At 44.8% G+C, this 22999-nt stretch overlaps 1 protein-coding gene across 1 annotated transcript in view; it reads left to right on the forward strand.

Moving 5' to 3' along the window:
• Positions 1–22999, forward strand: part of LOC123772753 (putative golgin subfamily A member 6-like protein 19) — a 162483-nt gene that overhangs the window by 73692 nt on the left and 65792 nt on the right. Inside the window, exon 3 of the mRNA XM_069303752.1 lies at positions 18457–19591. Coding sequence (XP_069159853.1) covers positions 18457–19591 — 1135 coding nt within the window. The remainder of the gene's footprint in view (positions 1–18456; positions 19592–22999) is intronic.

Here is a 22999-nt window from a genome sequence, read left to right on the forward strand (position 1 = left end):
CCCACAACCTTGAATGGGGGAGAGTGTGCCGTCAGCAGAAACGTCAGGCAGCGCTAACGAGTCAAGGCTGTTTTGGCTGTCATCTGATTCAAGGCCATTCTGGCTTCTCGCACTGCTGTTGTTGTTGTTGTCACTGTTGGTAATGCTGTTGATGCTCCTGCCACTCCTACTGCAATTGCTGCTGTTGCTGGATGGTGCTGGTGGAGAGGGTGAGGAGACAGGAAGTGTGTGTGTGCGGGTGAGGACTCACCCCCCACTCAGCGAGCTATGGAGTGTGACCCATCTGAGGGTATAGACAGCTCCAATGAGCTGTCACTGCTGCTGCTGTTGCTGTCGCCGCTTATGCTTCTGTCGCTGTTGCTGTTACTGTTGCTCTCAATGTTCTCACTGGTAGATACCAAGTCTACTACGATCCCACACCACATAGTGGTGTGGGATCTGCAGAGAGAAAAATATAGCATAACATCTCTAGAAAGTACGAAATCATAACATATAAAAATATAACAATTAAGAAGGTAAGGGAATAGACTAGATGAGTATCAATATGCGTAGGATATAAAACTGAAATGAAGTGATATTAACTCACTTATGAGCTGATAAGGGGGATGAACGGGTATGTGAGTAGGGGTCCTTATCCGAGTGTTGAGTGGATGGGATAACGACCAGTGTCATCTGTCTGTCACCCCCTGCGATTATGGTAAGGAGTGTAACCTGAAATGGAAACAATGATATTCAACATGGGTGTAGGAGGGAAATATTAGGTGAGTGCCTTGCTTGCAAGTGTTTAATGAAAATGTAATACAGGTATAAGAAATACATTGAACTTACGTTTGTGTGATACTTCGTTCTGTTGGTAATCATCTCGAGGTGGTGGACAGTAAGAACACACCACTGACTTGTAAACTGTATTTAAAAAGAAAAATATATATTTAACGGTGAGGAATGTATTAGTCTTGCTAAGTAAATAATCTCTGAAAATAACAGTGATTAGTTTTCACAATATTACTTCACCTATGTGAGCACGCGTGGTTACAATAAATGAACTGTGGGAATAATAGTGTTGTACTCATGATTGTCACAAAAGATGTTCTGACATCGCTTACAATTGATGTCATAATGACCTTGGGCTGGGTTGGCACATTTTTCACCATTCTAGACGACAGCGCTGTATTTGGTGGAGGTACATAAAGAATGTCATCACTTCATACAGGCTGTTAAAGTTCGTCTTTCTATGATGTAGTGTGGTATGGTGTGCAGTGAATAAAGGCCTCACAGTGAACTAACAGCACATTTATGGTGGATGGAGGAAATGGCTATGTGGAATTGACAAGTGATTGATGACTGGCAGGTGGGTTCACGCAAGACGTGAGGGTGTTAATAGAGTAGCTCGCTACTCCCACAGCTTAGCATTGTCACGCCCGAGGCAGGGTGAACATGTCCTCTGGCTTCGGTGTTGACTTGAAACGATTATGGTAACGGGACTGCATCTGGACTGCTGGAGAATTTTTTTTTACTTCCCGGCATGAAATCGGATATTACGCTAAAGGTAGACCAAAAGGTAACACTCCATCACCTTCAGATTGACAAGACTGCATTCCTGTGTGTGTGTAATGTCTGTAAACTGTCTTCTTTTGGAATAGCCGACATAGGGGAGACATCCTTTTGCTTAATGTGTGTGTGATTTTAACACCCAAGTCTGAGAGAGATAGAGAGAGAGGGGGAGGTGGCAGGCAGCTGTTGTCTCATCACTTATGCGCCAGCGCGTATCTGACATCCATCTGTCCACCCTCCCTCTCCTTTTCCCATGCCACTCTAACCTATGCTTCAGACATACTCTACCCGCTCTACTAGGCCTTGTAGTGCCATGTTTCCCATCAAGCGGAACTCTAGACATCCCTATGCTTAACATTATCTCAAAGCTTGCTCACCTGTAAAACTCAACGACCCATTACATACACTTTCAACTTATACATAAACACATGCTACACACCTGCTGCCACACCTGCTACACATACTCTGCCTATCCCCTCACCCCCTTTCACCTCATTAAACACCATGAGGACGTGGACCGGCAGAGCGGGGCACCTCTCACGCGCTGAGATGTATCCCCCACGCATACTCACCTGGGACAGGTGGCCAACGGTCCCAGATGGTGTGCCCGGGGTCAGTCCGCAACTTCACTACTACCCATAACCACACAACATCAACCACAACCATCAACAATCAACCATAACACCACTACCACCAACCTCAATCATCAACCACAATGCCATGAACCACTCCCATCATCCACCACAATTATCAACCACAATAACCATCATCCACTACTATGGTCAACCACTATAACCATCAACCACCACTACCACTGTCCATCACTACCACCAACCACATTCATTATCCACAACAGCCATCATCCACCACAGCAATCAAACCACCACAACCATCAACTACCACGACCATTTACAACAACTTCTATCAACCATCAACTACCACGACCATTTACAACAACTTCTATCAACCACTTAAATCATCAACCACCACAATCATCAACCACCATAATCATCAACCACCCCAACCATCAATTACCACGACAATTTACCAAAGAATTTTTATCAACCATAATAATCATCAACCATCATACCCATCAACCACCAATACCATCAATCACTACCACCATCAATCACCACAATCTTCAACCCACCATAATCATCAACAACTATAACCATCTACCACCAACAAAACCATCAACACCACCACCCCACCACCAACCCCACTACCATCAAATCCGACTACCATCAATAACCACTTAAATCAATAACCACTTCCATCAACCACCGATTCCATCAACCACCACTTCCATCAACCCCCACTACCAACAACCACCAGTACCACCAGAATCATCAACAACCTTCGTCCACCATGACACCTTCCTCCACTACTACCAGCACCTCCACTACTACCAGCACCTCCACTACCACCACCACCATCACCTCCACTACCACCACCTTCACTACCAGCACCATCATCAACAGCACCTCCACTGCAGCCACCACCAGCACCTCCACTACAACCACCACCAGCACTTCCACTACCACCTGCACCTCCACTACCACCAGCACCCCCACTACCACCACCATCATCTCCACAACAACTACTACCACCACCACCACCACCACCACCAGCACATCCACTTCCACCACCACTGCCAGCACCTTCACTATCACCACAAACAGCACCTCCTGTACAACCACTGGTACCTCAACTACCACAACTATCACCTTCACAACCACCACAAGCACCATCACTACCAACCACACCAGCACTTCCACTACCACCAACAGCACCTTCACTGCCACCACCACCTCTACCAGTACCTCTACTACCATCACTACCAGCATTTCCATTATCACCACCACCAGCACCTCCACAACCACTACCACCACCACTACAACCAGCACCTCCAACATCACCACCCCACCACCACCACCATCATCTCCACTACCACCACCAGCACCTTCACAACCACTAGCACCACCACCAACAGCATCACCAACACACACAACCACTCTTACTAACTAACACACTACTTCACTAACACACTACTTCACACGCCACCACACACCACTTCTACCACACCATACCACACTAACACCACACACTACCTCTCTCACAAAACACACTACAACACTTACTCCACCACCATTTCCACACCAAACCATTAACACCACACACTCCCCACAATATTATACCACACACCACTATTACACTACATCACACCACCACCACTACCACACCACATCACAACCACACACTACCACTACCACACAACACCACACCACCACCACACACCACCACATTACACCACCACCACACACAACCTCTACCACAAAATACCACCACACACTCCAGACTACATCACACCACACCACACACCACTATTACCACACCATCCTACCACACCGCCCCACCACACTACTCCACAAAACTTCCATTACACACCAAACTAACTCACCACGCCACCACACCATATTACCACACAAACACACAACCACATCACACTACCATACCACACTACCACACCACACTGCCTCACCACACCACCGCACCATATTACTTACCACAGCACATTACTGCACGACAATAACACACCACCATACAACACCACACTATGCCACCACACCAACACACTACCCCACCTCACTTCCACACCACACCATCATTACCATGTCTCACTACCACACAATCATTACCACACCACCCCACCACACTACCACACAATTATACGACCCAACCATACTACCACACAACCCACCACACTACCACACAAAACCACCCAACCACACTTCCATCACTCCACTACCACTACCACATCATCGCACGATACTACCTCAACACACTTCCACCCTCACCACCACAACTACATCACTGCAATTACTGCACGACACCATCACACCATATTACCACCACCACACCATCACCAGAGTACCAATATACCATCACTTCTTCACCACACTACCATGCACAACACAACCACAAACACCATCAATCACTACCACCAACTACGACCATAACCCACCAACCACCACTGCCACGAACCACAACCTACCAAGAACAACCACAACCACCACCATGGATTCTGCATTAGGTAAAAATATTGAATAAAAGTTATTGAAACCACCTTTATTATGCTCATGTTTTATTTTTACTAAATGTAGAATATATATTTTTTATATTTCTACATTTTTATATATAACTAGCAGTACCCGCCACGCATTGCTATGGCGCAGTCTGGTTAAATGGAAAAAAAAGAGAAAGTGCAAGTTTCTAATATGTTTAATTTCACAATGCTTATGGGGTATACAATATTTTTTGTTGTTCCATTGTCTGGAAATATAGAGATTGTCTGGTTTGCCTACTCTAGAACGGGATTGGCTGTTTGGCAGCCGTGCGGAGCAGTTTTGTTTACATTCGCTCCTCAGTCTTGCCAGGACGTTTGGCGTGCACACAGCTGGTGGCGTTTTTTGTGGCCTCTGGCCTGGCGGGCCGGCGGGATGGCGTTGCCCATGCCGCCTATAAAGCGTGTGAATACGGTTGAGCTGGCCTTCTCTGGTCAGGTGAACTACTCATTGTTGGAGGTTGCTCTCCTGGATGTGCTGGGTCTCAACCCTGCAGATGTGTGTGGTGTGCAGCTGGTTAGGGAACATCGGGCCTTGGTTAAGCTGACTGACGCTGTGGTGTACCGGGATGTGGTCGACAAGTATAATGGGCGTACTGTACCTTTGCCTGGCGCGGCGGGTACGGCTTCTGTAACGTACTTGTGTGTTCCAGTGACTTTTGTGGTGGTGCGGGGGCTGCCGTTTGAGTTCCCAGAGAGCCTGCTCCGCCGGTTCTTAGGAGGATATGGGGGTGTTCTCACCTGTCGGGCGAATGTGCTGAAGTCTGGCCGTCTGTCGGAAAAATCCGACACCATTTAATAATCATACAGATAATAACTGTATTACCAACAAGTTACCCATAGAAAACGTAACTTGTAGAGGAATTACCGTCTATAGAAAACGGGATATCATCACCACATACTATTATAATTCACCAGCTATTCTGCTGGGAATTATTCTTAAATACATTAGTCTTTGGACTTTACCATCATAAAAACATCTTATATAAATTAACTTAATTATCAATATTAAAGTAGAGTAAATGTGACCCTTCTATCACTTTCTGAAATCTGGACAAAGTAGGCCAGGCGTCAGGGGGGAAGGGGGGCAGCCATTGTATTGAGACCAGAGGCTCACACGGGAGCAAATTCGGCTCCTGTTAAATTTACTTGGACGTAGTGTTATGGAAACTAAAAGTGTACCATTATCAACACGCTGTCTACAAATTCAAGTTAAGTGTCTATCCGAAACCCATTATCTATCATTAGTGGCCATTAATGTCATTGGGTAGGGTTATCCGGTTAGATCACATGGAAGCCTCAAACTAAAGGTAATTAAGCCAGGTCCTCATGTTCCATGTACTGTTTTCTCTGATATACTTGTCATATATAGGATTCTGGCTTCACAGCTAGCGCACTTTTGACAGGTCAAGACGAGGAAGGATTTGTGCACCAGTTACTGGGTGATATGGAAGCTACCTCAAAGAGGATAATTTGGTGTCTACACCCTAGTTATACCTGGTGGACTAACCTGCTGTACTATAAGATAAGGAACCTCTTCAATGTTTAATAGTATGTAGTCTATTACTGTAGTTTGATTGGCTGCATATATTTAATTAATAAACCCCCCTAATGTGTAGAGGATCGATTTGTGAGATTATGAGGTTATTGCAGAAATACAGTCCACTTATCATTATACAAATTGCTATCGAAGTATATAAATTAACGTAAATATAAATTCATATAAATTAAATAAATATAAATCTCACAGGTCGGTTCCACACCGTCTTCGTGGCGTCCTGATGGGTATCCGCACGATTACCATGAAGCTGAGGAAGGCGATCCCGTCGTCGATGGTGCTGCTGGGGTTCAAGGTGCAGTGCTTTTATGCGGGACAGGAGCGCACATGTTTTCGGTACGGTATGGCTGGACACCAGGCTGCTGGTTGCTGTAATGGAACCATCCGGTTGGTCAGTGTCTTCCGAGAAGAGGATTTTCCGCCTCTACATGGCCTTGTGGACCTGGGGGATGATCCTGCCGGATTGAACCCTCCCCCTGCACCTACCGGTGATGATGGCGTTGTGGGTGCGGTGCGCCCCACTGGTGCTGACGTGCCGGGTCCGATGTCTTTGAACCCCACTGGTGTGGGTGGTAGTGCGGTGGTCTCGCATGTGGAGGTGCATCCGCCTCCGGTTGCCATAGCCATCGTTGTTGACGCTTCGGTGGGGCGTGGCCCTGTTTTGTCGCCGATGGAGGATGTCGCGCCAGATTCTGGTGCGCCTGGATTGGTATGTGCCTCTGCCCTTGGTGTGGAACCCTTGGAGGCAGATGAGTTCTTGGAAGGGGGTCGCCCCTCTCGTCGTCCTTCCACCACTGCTGTCCAGGGTCAACCTGGCTCTCAGACGAAGTGCCGGAAGACGAACAGGAGTGGTCACTCTGGGGACCGAGGGCCTTCGGTGCGGAGGTTGGAGCCTGATGCGAGTGTCGGTGATGGTGAGGGTGTGGCGGTGTTTGTAGTAGACCCGTCGGTGCCCGGCGGTGGAGGGAGTGTTGTGGACCCTCCTGGTGATCTCGTATGTGGGTCCCCTGGGGTACGGAGCCCGGAGTGGGCGGTGGTGGATCCAGGGGACTGTGGCAGTGATGATCACGGCCTTGTGATGAAGCTCCGGAAGGACTCTTGCCTCCTCCCCCCCCCCCTGTGGGGAGTGCGTCTCCGTCGCCTGGGAACCCGATGGCGGCTGCTACTGCTTCCATACACGGGGTGTCGGCCGGACCGGTCTGACGGTTTTGTGGTTAGATAGGGTTTATCTCTTTTCCCAATGGATCCTAAGTTAACATGTGCTTCGCTGAATGGGAATGGTTTGCGTTCTGTGGCTGTGCAATTGGGCATGGTGTCGATGCTGCGTGAGTGGAGGGTGGATGTGGCTTTTGTGCAGGAGCACAATGTGCAGGAAGTGGGGTTGTTACATGTGTTGGCTGAGGGGTTTACGGTGGTGTTAAACCCTTCGCGTGGCTTGCGTGGGGGTACGTTGATCCTGCTTTCTAAGCGGGTCCCGATTTCCGTGCTTCACACGGAGATGGACAAGGGTGGTCGGGTGCTGTTAGTTCGAGTCTCCTTTTTGGGGTCTGAGGTCTCTCTCTTGAATGTGTACGCGCCATCTGGGGCGGCGCAGAGGCAGAACCGGGAGGTTTTCTTTTCCCGTGATGTGCTGCATTTTTTGTGGCACGATACGAGGGGGATGATTTTGGGGGGGATTTTAATTGTATTACGTCGCCGCAGGATAGCAATAGTCTTCGTCCAGCGAATATCTCGCCGGCTTTGACTACTACCTTGAAGAGTTGCGGGTTTCGGGATGCGGCCGTGTTGCAAGGGGGTCCTTTGGAGTACACTTTTCTCTCGCGTGGGGCTTGCTCTCGCCTTGATCGTTTTTACGTGCCTACTGGGGGTGGTTCGGTTTTTTTGTTGCAGACGGTTCCCGTGGGGTTCTCGGACCATTGCATGGTGGTGTTACAGGTGGGGATTCGCAGCCAGGTGCGGGTTGGCCGTGGCTGGTGGAAACTGAATTGTGGGTTGCTGAAATGCCCTGTTGTGTGTGCCGAGTTCCGGGCCCGGTGGCCTGTTTTGGCCGCTCGGAAGGGGGCGTTTCCCTCGGTCCTGGAGTGGGCTAAGGTGGAATGTCGGCAGTTTTTTCTGGTGATGGCGAAGCGGGAGGCGTCGGGAAGGTTTGGGATGTTGAGGGTCTTGCAGGCACGGTTATTTCGGCTGTATGGGTTGCTGAATCAGGGTTTAGATAGGTTTCGGGAGATCTCGGTGTGTAAGGATCTCATTTGTGGGCTGAGGGAAGAGATAGCTGAGGGGGTACTTGTGCGGGCTGGGGTGGAGGAACGGTTGTGTGGTGAGAAGCTTTCGCAGTTTTTACTGCGGAGGGAACGGGTGGGGCGTGCCTCTGTTTTGTTGGCAGGTCTTCATCGGCCGGACGGTTCGGTTTTGTCGGACACGGGGGCGGTTTTGCATTATGTGCGTGGTGAATTGGAGTCTTTGTATGGGGTGGTTGCGGGGGATGAGGGGTTGATGGAGTCCTTCCTCCAACACTGTACACCGGGGTTGTAGGATATGGATTGTGTGGGTCTTGTGCGGGAGGTAAGCCCTTCGGAGCTTTGGGAGGTTGTGCGGTCCTTTCGTCGTGGTAAGGTTCCAGGGTCGGATGGGTTTCCGATGGAGTTCTATGTCGAGTTTTGGGATGTGCTTGGTGCCGATTTTTTGGAGGTGGTTTGGTTTTGTCTTCGTAGTTTCTCTGTCCGTTTCGCAAAATGATGATCTTGTGCGGCTTCTTCCGAAGCCGGGGGACTTACGTTTTTTTGCAAATTGGCGGCCTATTATGTTGCTAAATGTGGATTACAAGATTATTTCCAAGTTGTTGGCTGGACGTTTGCGCTCGGTTGTGGGGTCGGTGATCTCTTGGGGTCAGTTTTGTAGCGTTCCGGGTAGGTCGTTGGTGCAATGCAATTCCCTTTTCCGGGATTTGCTCCTCTATGTGGAGGAGTCTGGTGTTCCCGCGGCCATGATAAGCCTAGATTGGTCCAAGGCTTTTGATCGCGTGCTAATTGGGTTTGTTTTGCGGGTCCTGGAGAGGTTTGGTTTCCCGCCCCAGTTTGTGGGCTGGATACGGATGTTGTATGCTGGTTGTAGTAGTAGGGTGTGTGTCAATGGGTTCCTTAGTGCTCCCTTCGCTATTCGGCGTTCTGTTCGACATGGGTGTCCTCCGTCGATGCTTCTCTATATTCTGTTTCAGGAGCCCTTTGTTCGCGCAGTGCGTGCTTGTCGTTCAGTTGTCTCACCGTGTTTGCCGAATGGCTTGTCCCTCAAAATTTGTGGTTATGCAGACGACACGGTCTTGTTTTTTGCCTCTGAGGGTTCTGTGCCTGCTGTTCAGGATTTGGTGCCTCAGTTTGAGTCGGCTACAGGGGCTTTGGTCAATCGTGGAAAGTCTCGTCTTCTGGGGTTGGGGGGTTGGGCTTCTCGTTTGGTGTGGTCTGGTTCGTGGTTTCCGGTGGTTCAGTCCATTCGGGTTCTGGGGATTACGTGGTTCAGATCGTATGTGCAGTCTTTGGAGTTTAATTGGGACGCTGTTTCGCAGGGGGTGGGCGTAGCTGTGGGGATGTTGTCGCAACGGGCCCTGACTATTTACCAGCGGGTGATTGTCGTGTCTTGTAAGGTCTTGTCGCGGGTCTGGTTTGTTGCGCAGTGTTTTCCGTTGGATCGGCAGAAGGCTCGCGCTCTGGAGGGTTTGGTGTATCGTTATGTGTGGTGTAGCCGGTATCATCCGGTTCGTCGATCTACGTTATGTCTTAAGGTGTCAGAAGGTGGAATTGGTATTCCTGATGTCTATGTGAAGGCGTTGGCTTTGTTTTGGGGGTCGGTTCGGGGGAGTTTGGTGTTAGGGGGTGGGTTAAACTCCTTGGGGTCGTTTTACTGCTCTATGAGGTTTAGTTTTTTGCTTGATCTGGATTGTTGCCAGGAGGTGGCCCTGTATACGCCTCCGGTGTATTCGTGGGCGGTTTTGATCCATCGGGCGCTCTGTCGATTTCCTGGGTTTGTCTCTTTTGGTTGTCGGGAGGTGTATGGGGCGCTTGCCTCTCGGGGTGCCTTCCAGGGTCGAAAGTTTGTACCCTTGTTTCGACTGGGGGAATGTGTGGGTGGCGTTGAGTGGGCCGTGTATTGCGCCACGGGCGCGTGAGTTGGTTTTTCGATATTTGCATGAGTCTTTGGCTACGAATGCGAAGCTCTTTATGTTGAGTTTGGTGGCCTCTGATAGTTGTGTTCATTGTGGGGGACGTGAGACTCAGTTGCACGTCTTTTATTTTTGTGCGCGGGTTCAGGGTTTGGTTGGGTGGTTGCGGGATGTCATTGCAGCCTTCTGTGGTCCAGGGGTGTTGGTCGACCTATTGCGGTTTTTGTTGTTTTCGTTCCCTCGGGGCTCCAGGCGGGTGCGTAACACGCTTGGGGTATTGTTAGCGGACTATATTTTTTGTTTATGGGTTGGTAGGACGGAGGGGAATGGGGTGGGGAGGATTTTGGGCTTTTTGAAAGGCCGTCTGTCTCATACTATGTGGTGGTTGCGTTGCTCCTTTCCTAGGGTTTTTGATGCTTGGTTCACGGTCGAGTATGTCCGGGGTGCTGCGTTGGTGTAGGTGGTGGGTTCCTGTGGGTGTGGCTGTGTGTGTGTGTGCGTGTTCCTTTGGTTCGGTTCCCTCTGGTGGGTGGGGGATTGGGGGGTCTGTGTTTGTTTGCCTTTGGGATTTTGTGTGTGCTGGGGTTTGCTTGGTTACCTTGTGTGGCAGGGTTTTGTTTGTGTGTGGGTGGGTATGGGTGTGTTGTGGTGTTGAGTGGCATGTCTGTCTCTCTCCTGATGTGTCCGGTGCGTGGGTGTTTTTTCTGCTTGGTGGCTGGCCGTCCTCTGTCTGTGGGGGTTGGGTTTGTGTGCTGGGTGGCTGTGTTTGTTTCGTATGTGTTCCATTGTTGTGTGTTTTTGTATGCTTGTGTTCATTGTCATTTTGTCTTGCTGCCTTGTGTTATGTGCTTTTCATTATGGTTCCTGTTGGCACGCCCCGTATGGGTGGGATGTGTTGTTTGTTTGTGTGTTTATGCTTTTTTTTTTTTTTTTACAATTTGTTTTGTTATCTGTGTCATTTTACTGTGTTATATGTTCCACTGTTGGTTTGTACTATACCGATTCCTTTATTTTTACTATGTTATTTTACTATGTAATGCTAATGTGTTCTGTTTCCTTTATTTTATGTACTGTGCTGTGTATTGCTTTGTTGTATTCCATTGTTATTTTCCTGCATTTACTATGTTGTATTTACAGTGTTATATTAACATGTTTGTTATTGTGTTCTCGATTCTGTGGTGTGTTGTCTGCTGTTGTGTGGTGTGGCGCATGGTGCGTGTGTTGTCTGCTGTTGTGTGGTGTGGCGCATGGTGCGTGTGTTTTGCGTTTGTGTTATTATTGTATGTGTTTCTTTGTATGTGTATTCCTGTTTATACTTTACCCTTGGTTTATTGTGCTCCTTGTGCGCTTTTGTAATTACTGACGCTTTTGGCGCGCCCCGTCTGGGTGGTGCTGCTTTTGTTTGTGTGTGTGTGTGTGTGTTCTTATGTGTTTTATGTTATTCTTTGTTTTCACTTTTGTGTTGATCTGTGTTACTTGTTATCTGTGATGTTGTTATTCTGTGTTCTTTGTTATTCTGTGCTTTCCTGTTTATATGGTTACTATACGCTGTACTTACTCTGTTTTAAAAATAAAAAGAAAAAAAATAACCACCAACCACCACTGCCACGAACCACAACCTACCAAGAACAACCACAGCCACCACCATGGATTCTGCATTAGATAAAAATATTGAATAAAAGTTATTGAAACCACCTTTATTATGCTCATGTTTTATTTTTACTAAATGTAGAATATATATTTTTTATATTTCTACATTTTTATATATAACTAGCAGTACCCGCCACGCGTTGCTGTGGCGCAGTCTGGTTAAATGGAAAAAAAAGAGAAAGTGCACCGTTTCTAATATGTTTAATTTCACAATGCTTGTGGGGTATACAATATTTTTTGTTGTTCCATTGTCTGGAAATATAGAGATTGTCTGGTTTGCCTACTCTAGAACACGCAACATATAATTGTCCATGTGAGAACCAATCCATGTCTAGCTATAAACTGCACAATTCTAAAGATTGGCCCTGAGCTTTGTTGATGGTAATTCCAAACGCCAATCGAGTTGGAAATTACAGTCTCATATATTGAAATGGCATATCAGTTGGAATCATAGGAATGCGAGGAATGAGAATAACTTCACCTTTGGAAGATCCTGTCAAGATTGTGGCTTTTACGACATTGGTGATTAATTGTTTTACTGCAAGGCACATGGCATTGCAAAGTTTTGGCTGGTTGATATTTCGCAACATGATAATTGGCACGCCGATTTTCAATTGCCGTACGTGTGATGGTATTCCTGGCAGATCGAGTAATTTAAAAAATTCTGTTGGATAATTAACCACCTCATCTGCTTCCTCAACAGTGTCGACGGACTTGTATGTGACTGCCTTGCTTTGAATGTTAGACTGAAATATATTGTAAAGTTAGTGGACGTCTTTGTTCTTGGCCGCTTCACCGATGGGTCTAAGTCTGTGGACGGTGTTGGCTACTCTGTTGTTTTTCCTGATCGCACTTATATGTGTCGCGTACCTCCGGAGACTAGCATCTTTACAGCGGAACTTTATGCTATTATCTATGCTCTTCGTCTCCTGCTTTCTCGTTGTCAGTCTTCCTTTGTAGTTGTTGTTGACTCTCGTAGTGCCCTCATGGCTCTCGGGTCTTTTAATCCGGTTCATCCAGTAGTTGTCGAGATCCAGCATTGGCTGTTTCTTGTTTACAGTAAATTTAAGTCGGTTGAGTTTTGTTGGGTTCCCAGCCATATTGGTGTGTCTTTAAATGAGCGTGCGGATGCTGCCGCCAAGGAAGCTGTCCGCTCTTGTCCCATCTCTCGTAAAGGTATTCCATATTCCGACTTTTACCCGGTTATCCATTCCTCCGTCATTTCCTGTTGGCAGGCTTCTTGGTCGTCTGTTACTGGTAACAAACTACGTACTCTTAAATGTTGTGTTTCCTCGTGGCCGTCCTCCTACCACCGTAACCGGCGATGGGAAACAGCTCTGGCGAGGTTGCGTATTGGCCATACTCGCTTAACCCATGGTCACTTGATGGAGCGCCGCCCTGCTCCTTATTGTTCTAGCTGCATTGTCCCTCTTACGATCCCTTCTTGAATGTCCTGACTTCCAGGACGAGCGTGTGTCTTGCTTTCCCACTGCCCCTCGCGGTCACTTGTCCCTCAATAGAATTCTTGGTTACTTGGATACTTTGGATATCGTTCGCCTTATGCGTTTTTGTTCTCGTATTGGCATCCTTGGTGATATTTAGCGCCCTTTGAATACTCTGCGCATTTGATGGTGCTACATAGCCTTCCCGGTTTGGTGCCTTCTTTTGATAATTACTTACTTACTTACTTGTTCTTGGCCGCAAGAAGAGCTCGTTCATTCAGACAATCGTGATTCTTATAATTGGTTTGAACATTGGGAAATACTTTTTCAACAAATTCTTCTTTTGACGTCACTAAATTGTAGAAGTTTTGAGGCAATGAAATTCGTCCTGAGGTCAGATCAACCAGCACGTTTCCGTTCCCAATTTCCAGAAATTGATGTGAAAATATCCCAGCTGATGGATTGTTTTGCTGCTAGACATCCATATTTGAAGTTAATTTTAACGTCTTTACGTGGCGCCACAAAGTAGAGTATTTCAGGCGAGAATTTATTTCGTCCGCTGGTGTCGATCGAGGAATTACAGATAATGTTTGCCTGAAATCTCCTGCTGGCAACATTCATGCGTTCCCAAATGGTCTGATGTTTCCACACAAATCTTACAATGATCGATCAAGAGCCTCGAGCGATTTTTTTGGCCATTGTGCATTCATCCCAAACAATAAGTTTACATCTGTGCAATGCTTTGGAAATGTTTCACGTGGGAGTTTCAATGAATTGCATGATCAATGGCAATTTCATAGCCAAAGTAACAGTTCTTCCACCTGGTAGCAATGTCGCAGCTATTCCGGACGATGCAAGAGCTAAGGTTACGACATTTTGGGATCGAAATGCTGCCAAATCAATCTAATTAGGAAGGTTTTAGAGTTCCTCCTGGTGCATCTAAAAAGATTTCTCCAAACCCGTTATTGACCGTTTGAATTTTTTTATTGTAAATGCCTTTTCGCTCAAGCGTTAGCGGAGGAATGTTTGACTGCACATACGACAACAGATCACCCGTGTTGTAATTTTGTTCCCGACGCAATTCTACATCGAACGAAGCAGAAGCAGATCGATTCGGTGATAACATTTCCAATTTTGTTAGAACTATGTTCGCGATTTCTAAGCACAAATCTTCAGTCATTATCAACGCTTCGTTGTAGATTTCTGATGTGAAATCAATGTTCATATTTGAATTTGTCTTGCGTATTCGACGGATAATATCTTCAGCCATGTGCGATTTATATTTCTCCCATAACTCTGATGGAGACGAAGGTGGTCAATATGACTGCAAACAATGCTCGAATTTGATTTGGATGTGACGTGTTGGACTTCATTAATTCATACATCCCAGTGTCGGTCGTTCTCCAATAAATTAAGAGTTTGACATGCACTACGGAAAGTGGAATAAATTATGCCGTTGACAAATCCCAATGGCTGGAAAGACGTTGGACCGGGCACGTTTACCAACAGCATGAGAAGAAGGAAGCATTCATCTTGATTAAGATGCACGGTGTACAGTCTGCCTCTCGCAGTTTATTTGAATATGACAGGTTGTCCATCGACTCGCTCTCCTCGTTTGCGTCGTTCAAATGATTTTCTACTCGCATTCTGTGTGTAATACGTAGGCACTTCCGAATACAGCAGTGTTTTTGCAAACACGTCCTTCTGACATAACGTGAAGAAAACAGTTAATGTTGTAACCGGTGGATTCATGGCTGTTTGTTGCTCATTTGCAGCTGTGAAATAAACGTGTTATCCATTTTCTTGTTTCCAAAACATCAACAAAAAATACTAACGATATATTTCAATTCAAACGCAGATCAATCGACACAACTCAAATTCACCACCAATTGCATTTAAAAATAAGAACAGTTAAAAAAAAAACGAAATGAAAACAATGAAAAAGAAACAAATAAGCTATACCAACTAAATGAACGGTATGGTAAACAACACAGCTCAACTCCAAGGCAACGTTACATAAAACAATTAAATGAAAATGAAAATAAATCCAAATCTATGAAAATTCAATTTATCAATGCAATCGCTAATATTGAAATCGAACCATAAGATATTTTGTATAGTGTGTGTTGCTCTTACGTGCAACAGATGGCTCTATTTTGAAAATCATGTTTACACCTGTCACAGGTGTGACATTTAAATAGTATGTATATAACAGCACGCACGTATTCGAATTGAATGGTGTGTCAAAATTTCAAAGCAATCGGTGAAGAATTTTCGAAGATTTCCCCGATATGATAAACACACGAAAAACATAGCTTTTCAAAAAAAGCATGTTTTTTTCTGTCAACGACGTGACATATATATAGTATGCATATAAAAACCCGCTGGGATGCGAATGGAACGTTGTGTGAAAATTTCAAGGCAATTGGTGAAGCGATTTTAGTAATTTTGAACAAAAGAACATTTTCATTTTTATTTATATAGATAGCATGTGTGTGTTGCTCTTACATACAACAGATGGCGTTGTTTTTCAAGAAAAGCATAGTTTTACCTGCAACAGGTGTGGCATCTATACATATAAAAATGAACGGTATGGTAAAAAACACATCTCAATTCCAACACAATGTCACACAAAATAATTCAATATAAAATAAAATAAATCGAAATCTATGAAAATAAAATTTATCAATGCAATCGGAAACACTGAAATGGAATTCGTGACATATTTAGCATAGCGTGGATGTGCTATTATGTGCAACAGATGGCGCTGTTTTTCAAAAACGCATGTTTTTACCTGTCAAGGGGCGGCATCTATATTGTAGGTATATAAAAAGACGCGCCTATTGGAATGCAATGTTGTGTCAGAATTTAAAAGCAATCGGTGAAGAACTTTTGGAGATTACAGCGTGTGTTGCTCTTATGTCCAACAGATGGCGCTATTTTTTCTAAAAAAACATGTTTTTTCCCGACACAGGTGAGTCATGCATATAGTAGATATATACAAAGACGCGCCTATTAGAATGCAACGTTGTGTCAAAATTTAAAAGCAATTGGAAAAGAGGTTTCAAAGATTTCCCTAACATGAAAAACACACGCAAAACACAGTTTTTCAGAAATTCATGTTTTTTACCGTAACAAACGTGATATCAATATAGTATGTATATAAAAACCTGGCCAGATGTGAATTGAACATTGTGTGAAAATTTCAAAGCAATCGGTGAAGAACTTTTGGAGATTAGCCATTTTGAACAAACGAGCATTTCCATTTTTATTTATATAGATATCAATCACGTAAACTACTTTTATGCACAACTACTACAGTAAATTGTGTCAACCTATGTATGACTCCACACAATAACGTATCTAATATGTGAAAACAAGCGTTGCCATTGCTTTCAAACACTGTCCCAGTACGTTGTGGCAAACTAAAATAGTTTCCTGGGATTTTCCAACACTGCCACTAACCACCACTTTCAACCAACACTGCCACCAAACACTACCATCTACCAACACTGCCACCAACCACCACAACAACGGATTTTACATTAAGTAAAAATAAAGAAATTAATAAAAATGTGAACTAACCTTTATTATGCTCCTGTTTTATTTCAATTAATATTATGTATATATTTAGTTTTTATATATATGATAAATAATAGAAACTACTTTTATGCAGCATTTAAGGTTGTCACAAGGTCTCAGTTTTTTTTAACTATACGTTGTGTAGTAAGTTGTGGCAACTAATTTACAACTCCACACAAAATGTATTGATTACTTAAAAACGAATGTTACCACAGCTCTCAAAAACTTCCCAGGTACGTCTTGGCAACATGAATTGTTTGCCGAGTAGTGTACTTCAGGGTTTGGGGTGTATTGTAATACTTAAAGTGTACATTTCGTTGAGTGTTAATTCAGGGCATGGCGTTTACTCTAGTAAACGCCTGGAGTGTACTTCACTACTTCACGCCTGGAGTGTACCCTGAAGTAAACGTAAACGTTTACTTCAGGGCCTGGAGTGTACTTCATTGCCTATAGTTTACTTCATGGCCAATAGTGTACTTCATGGCCAATAGTGTACTTCATGGCCAATAGTGTACTTCAGGGCATGGAGTGTGCTTCAAGTCCTGATTAGTTCATCAAGGCCTAAAGTGTACCTCAGGTCCTGCAGTGTGTATAAGAGTCTGAAGTGTACTTCAGGGCCGGGAGCATACATCAGGGTCTTTCGTGTACTACAGGGCCTGGAGCATACATCAGGGTCTTTCGTGTACTTCAGGGTCTGAAGTGTATTTTACATCCTTGAGTGTACTTCAGGATATGAAGTGTACTTCAGGGTCTGGAGTGTTCTTCGTGGTCATGAGTGCAATTCAAATCTTGGAGAGTACTTCAATGTCTAGAGTGGACCTGAGGTCCTTGAGTGTGCATCAGGGTCTGTAGTGTTCTTTAGGGTCTGGATTGTTTTTCAGGATCATGAGTGTTCTTCAAGATCTGGAGTGGAATTCAGTTCCTGGAGTGTACTTCAAATCCTGAATTGTACTTCAGTGTTTGAAATGTGCTTCAGCGTCTGCAGTGTACTTCAGGGTCTAAAATGTAGTTGAAGGTCTGGAGTATACTTCAGGTTCCTGAGTGTCCTTCAGGGACTTTAATATATTTCAGGGGTCTTTAGTGTAGTTTAAAGACAGGAGAATACTTTTGGTCATGGAGTGTACTTCAAAGCCTGACGTCTACTTCATGATCTGGAGTGTACTTCAGGGTATGCAGTATACTTCTGGTTCTTAAGTGTACTTCACGTTCTTGAGTGTACGTCAGGGCCTGGCATGTACTTCTGCTCCTGGAGTGTACTTCAGGTCCTTGACTGTATTTCAGGGAGTGGAGTGCATTTCAGGGTCAGCAGTATATATCTGATATATACTAGTAGTAGTAGTTGTGGGTGGTGGTAATATATATAGTAGTATATATTTAATATTTGATGTGTTGGCAGGTGTGAAGGAGAGGGAGAACGCCACCCGCCGCCTCCTGGACACTCTGGACCAGCTGGAGTGTGTCAACAAGGCTCACCAAGCTGACAACCTCAAGCTGAAGGAGGAAAACACTCGCCTAAATACAGCGAATCATTTGCTTAAGGAGGACAACAGGAAGACTAAGAACGAAGTGCGCCTTGCTCAGGAGGAGATTGTCTTATTAAAGTCCCAGATCCGTCAAGTGGAGGAGGACTCGAGGCTGGTCAAGGAGGAGATCCGTCAAGTGGAGGAGGACTCCAGGCTGGTCAAGGAGGATGACATGAAGACTAAGAACGAAGTGCGCCTTGCTCAGGAGGAAAATATTCAATTAAAGTCCCAGATCCGTCAAGTGGAGGAGGACTCCAGGCTGGTCAAGGAGGAAATCCGTCAAATGGAGGAGGACTCGAGACTGGTCAAGGAGGATAACATGAAGATTAAGAACGAAGTGCGCCTTGCACAGGAAGAAAACATTCAATTAAAGTCACAGATACGTCTAGTGGAGGAGGACTTGAGGTTGCTCAAGAAAGAAACCCGGAAGACTATGAACGATGTTCGCTTATCAGAGGAGGCGAATCGCCGTCTAATGGCTGACATCCGTCAAGTAGAGGAGGACTCGAGGCTGGTCAAGGAGGAGATCCGTCAAGTGGAGGAGGACTCCAGGCTGGTCAAAGAGGGCAACATGAAGACTATGAACGAAGTGCGCCTTGCTCAGGAGGAAAATATTCAATTAAAGTCTCAGATCCGACAAGTGGAGGAGGACTCGAGGCTGGTCAAGACGAGGAACCGGCAGCTGGAGCTTGCAGAGACTCAAGCCCAGGAGAGAGTCAAGACGGCGTTGACGAGGATCGCTGAGCTAGAGCGAGAGACACAACAGCTGCAAGAGATGAATAATAACATAGGAGGAGAGAAAAGACTTGTTGAAGAGCAACTCTCCGTCATTGAAGAAGAGGCCAGAAAGTTACGGGAAGGAAACACGGCTCTACAGAGTGATAAAAACAGACAGGCACAGCAACTCAGAAGTATTCAAGAGGAAAAGAATAAATTAACACAACAGAGTCGCTTGATGGAAGAGGAACACGAGAAGTGCAAGAGGAATGTCAGTGAGCTGTCCACAAGGTAAACAGTGCTACTTCACTTCTGACCTTCACTTTCCTTCCTGTTTCTTTTCCCTTACTTCTGAGGGAGTAAGAGGGAGTGAGGAGTGTATGAATGTGTGCATAAATGTGTGCACAAATGAGTGTATAAATTTGTGTATAAATGTCTGTATGAAAGCCAGGCCATGATAGACACACCGAATGATACATGCAAAAGGAGAAAGAGACAGAGATAGGTACAGTGACAGACGTACACAGGCAGAGACGTTCAGACAGAGAGACGTACAGAGACCGGGAGACGTACAGAGACAGAGAGATGTACAGAGACAGAGACGTACAGAGACAGAGAGACGTACAGAGACAGAGAGACGTGCAGAGACAGAGACGTACAGAGACAGAGAGACGTGCAGAGACAGACAGACGTACAGAGACAGAGAGACCTACAGAGACAGAGAGACGTGCAGAGACAGAGAGACCTACAGAGACAGAGAGACGTACAGAGACAGAGAGACGTGCAGAGACAGAGAGACCTACAGAGACAGAGAGACGTGCAGAGACAGAGAGACGTACAGAGATAAAGACTTACAGAGACAGAGAGGAACCAGGTCGACCAGGGCATAGAGAGAGAGAGAGAGAGAGAGAGAGAGAGAGAGAGAGAGAGAGAGAGAGAGAGAGAGAGAGAGAGAGAGAGAGAGAGAGAGAGAGGGGGGGAGGGGGGGGGGGAGGGAGGGAGGGAGACAATCAGAAAAATAGGGGCAGGCAGACAACAACACACAGAAACAGATAAAAGCAGACAGATAGAGAGAAGGTGACGGATGATTGACGAGAGGAAAGGAGAGAGGGGAAAGGCACATGGAGAGGAGAGAGGGGGAAGGCACGTAGAGAGGAGAGAGGGGGGAAGGCACGTAGAGAGGAGAGAGGGGAAGGCACGTAGAGAGGAGAGAGGGGGGAGGCACGTAGAGAGGAGAGAGGGGGAAGGCACGTGGAGAGTAGAGAGGGGGGAGAGTGGGAGAGAATGTGGAAAGGGACAGGAAGGGTGAGAGGAGGGAAAGGGAGGTGGGGGACAAAGATGGAGAGCGTGAGAGATGCGGGAGAGTGAGAGATAGAGAAGGAGAGGTGGCAAAGAGAGAAGAGGGGTGAGAAGGATGAAAAAGGAGGGAAAAAGAGTGAGAAGAACAAGGAGAGAGGAGGGGTGAGAATGAAGAAAGAGGGAAGAGAGGTGAGAAGGAGGAAGGAGAGAAGAGGGGTGAGATGGAGGAAGGAGAGAAGAGAGGTGAGAAGGAAGGGGAGAAGAGTGGTGAAAAAGAAGGAGATTAGAAAGGTCAGAAGGAGGAAGGAGTGAGAAGGAAGGAGAGGAGTGAAAAGGAAGAGGAGGAGATCGGAAGGAGGGGATAAGGAATTAGATAGGTGAGAGGGGAGATTGGGATAAAGGGAAGAGGTTATCGTGAGATGATTTCGGGGCTATAGTGTCCCCGTGGCCCGGTCCTCGACCAGGTCTCCAGTCCCAGGAAGCAGCCCGTGACAGCTGACTAACTCCCTGGTACCAATTTACTGCTAGGTAACAGGGGTATAAGGGTAAAATAAACTCTGCCATTTGTTTCTCAACGGCGTCCGGAATCGAACCCGGGACCACAGGATCACGCGTCCGGTGTTCTGTCCGCTAAGCCACCGGTTCCCGGAGGAAAAGAGTCCCGAGCTTAACTGGATACTCACCCTTGAAAGATATATATGTAAGATATATATACATATATATATATATATATATATATATATATATATATATATATATATATATATATATATATATATATATATATATATGTCGTACCTAGTAGCCAGAACTCACTTCTCAGCCTACTATGCATGGCCCGATTTGCCTAATAAGCCAATTTTTACTGAATTAATATATTTTCTCTAATTTTTTTCTTATGAAATGATAAAGCTACCCATTTCATTATGTATGAGGTCAATTTTTTTTTATTGGAGTTAAAATTAACGTAGATATATGACCGAACCTAACCAACCCTACCTAACCTAACCTAACCTATCTTTATAGGTTAGGTTAGGTTAGGTAGCCGAAAACGTTAGGTTAGGTTAGGTTAGGTAGGTTAGGTAGTCGAAAAAACATTAATTCATGAAAACTAGGCTTATTAGGCAAATCGGGCCTTGCATAGTAGGCTGAGAAGTGAGTTCTGGCTACTAGGTACGACATATATATATATATATATATATATATATATATATATATATATATATATATATATATATATATATATATATATATATATGTCGTACCTAGTAGCCAGAACGCACTACTCAGCCTACTATGCAAGGCCAAATTTGCCTCATAAGCCAAGTTTTCATGAATTAATTGTTTTTCGACTACCTAACCTACCTAACCTAACCTAACCTAACTTTTTCGGCTACCTAACCTAACCTAACCTATAAAGATAGGTTAGGTTAGGTTAGGTAGGGTTGGTTAGGTTCGGTCATATATCTACGTTAATTTTAACTCCAATAAAAAAAAATTGACCTCATACATAATGAAATGGGTAGCTTTATCATTTCATAAGAAAAAAATTAGAGAAAATATATTAATTCAGGAAAACTTGGCTTATTAGGCAAATTTGGCCTTGCATAGTAGGCTGAGAAGTGCGTTCTGGCTACTAGGTACGACATATATATATATATATATATGTCGTACCTAGTAGCCAGAACTCACTTCTCAGCCTACTATTCAAGGCACGATTTGCCTAATAAGCCAAGTTTTCCTGAATTAATATATTTACTATAATTTTTTTCTTATGAAATGATAAAGCTAACCTTTTCACTATGTATGAGGTCAATTTTTTTTTATTGGAGTTAAAATTAACGTAGATATATGACCGAACCTAACCAACCCTACCTAACCTAACCTAACCTATATATATACGTAAGGTTAGGTTAGGTAGCCAAAAAAAGCTAGGTTAGGTTAGGTTAGGTAGGTTAGGCAGACGAAAAAACATTAATTCATGAAAACTTGGCTTATTAGGCAAATCGGGCCTTGCATAGTAGGCTGAGAAGTGAGTTCTGGCTACTAGGTACGACATATATATATATATATATATATATATATATATATATATATATATATATATATATATATATATATATATATATATATATATATATATATATATATATATATATGTCCAGATTAGTAAGAAGGCAGGTCTTGCATTACTATGCAAGGCCCGATTTGCCTAATAAGCCAAGTTTTACAGAATTTCAATATTTTTCTAATTTTTTTTCTTATGAAATGATAAAGCTATTCATTTCGTTATGTATGACCTAATTTTTTTTTAAATATGAGTTAAAACAAACGTAGATATATGACCGAACCTAACCAACCCTACCTAACCTAACCTATCTTAACTTAACCTAAACAAAC

Source organism: Procambarus clarkii, chromosome 50 (assembly GCF_040958095.1).
Source record: "Procambarus clarkii isolate CNS0578487 chromosome 50, FALCON_Pclarkii_2.0, whole genome shotgun sequence".
NCBI lineage: Eukaryota > Metazoa > Arthropoda > Malacostraca > Decapoda > Cambaridae > Procambarus > Procambarus clarkii.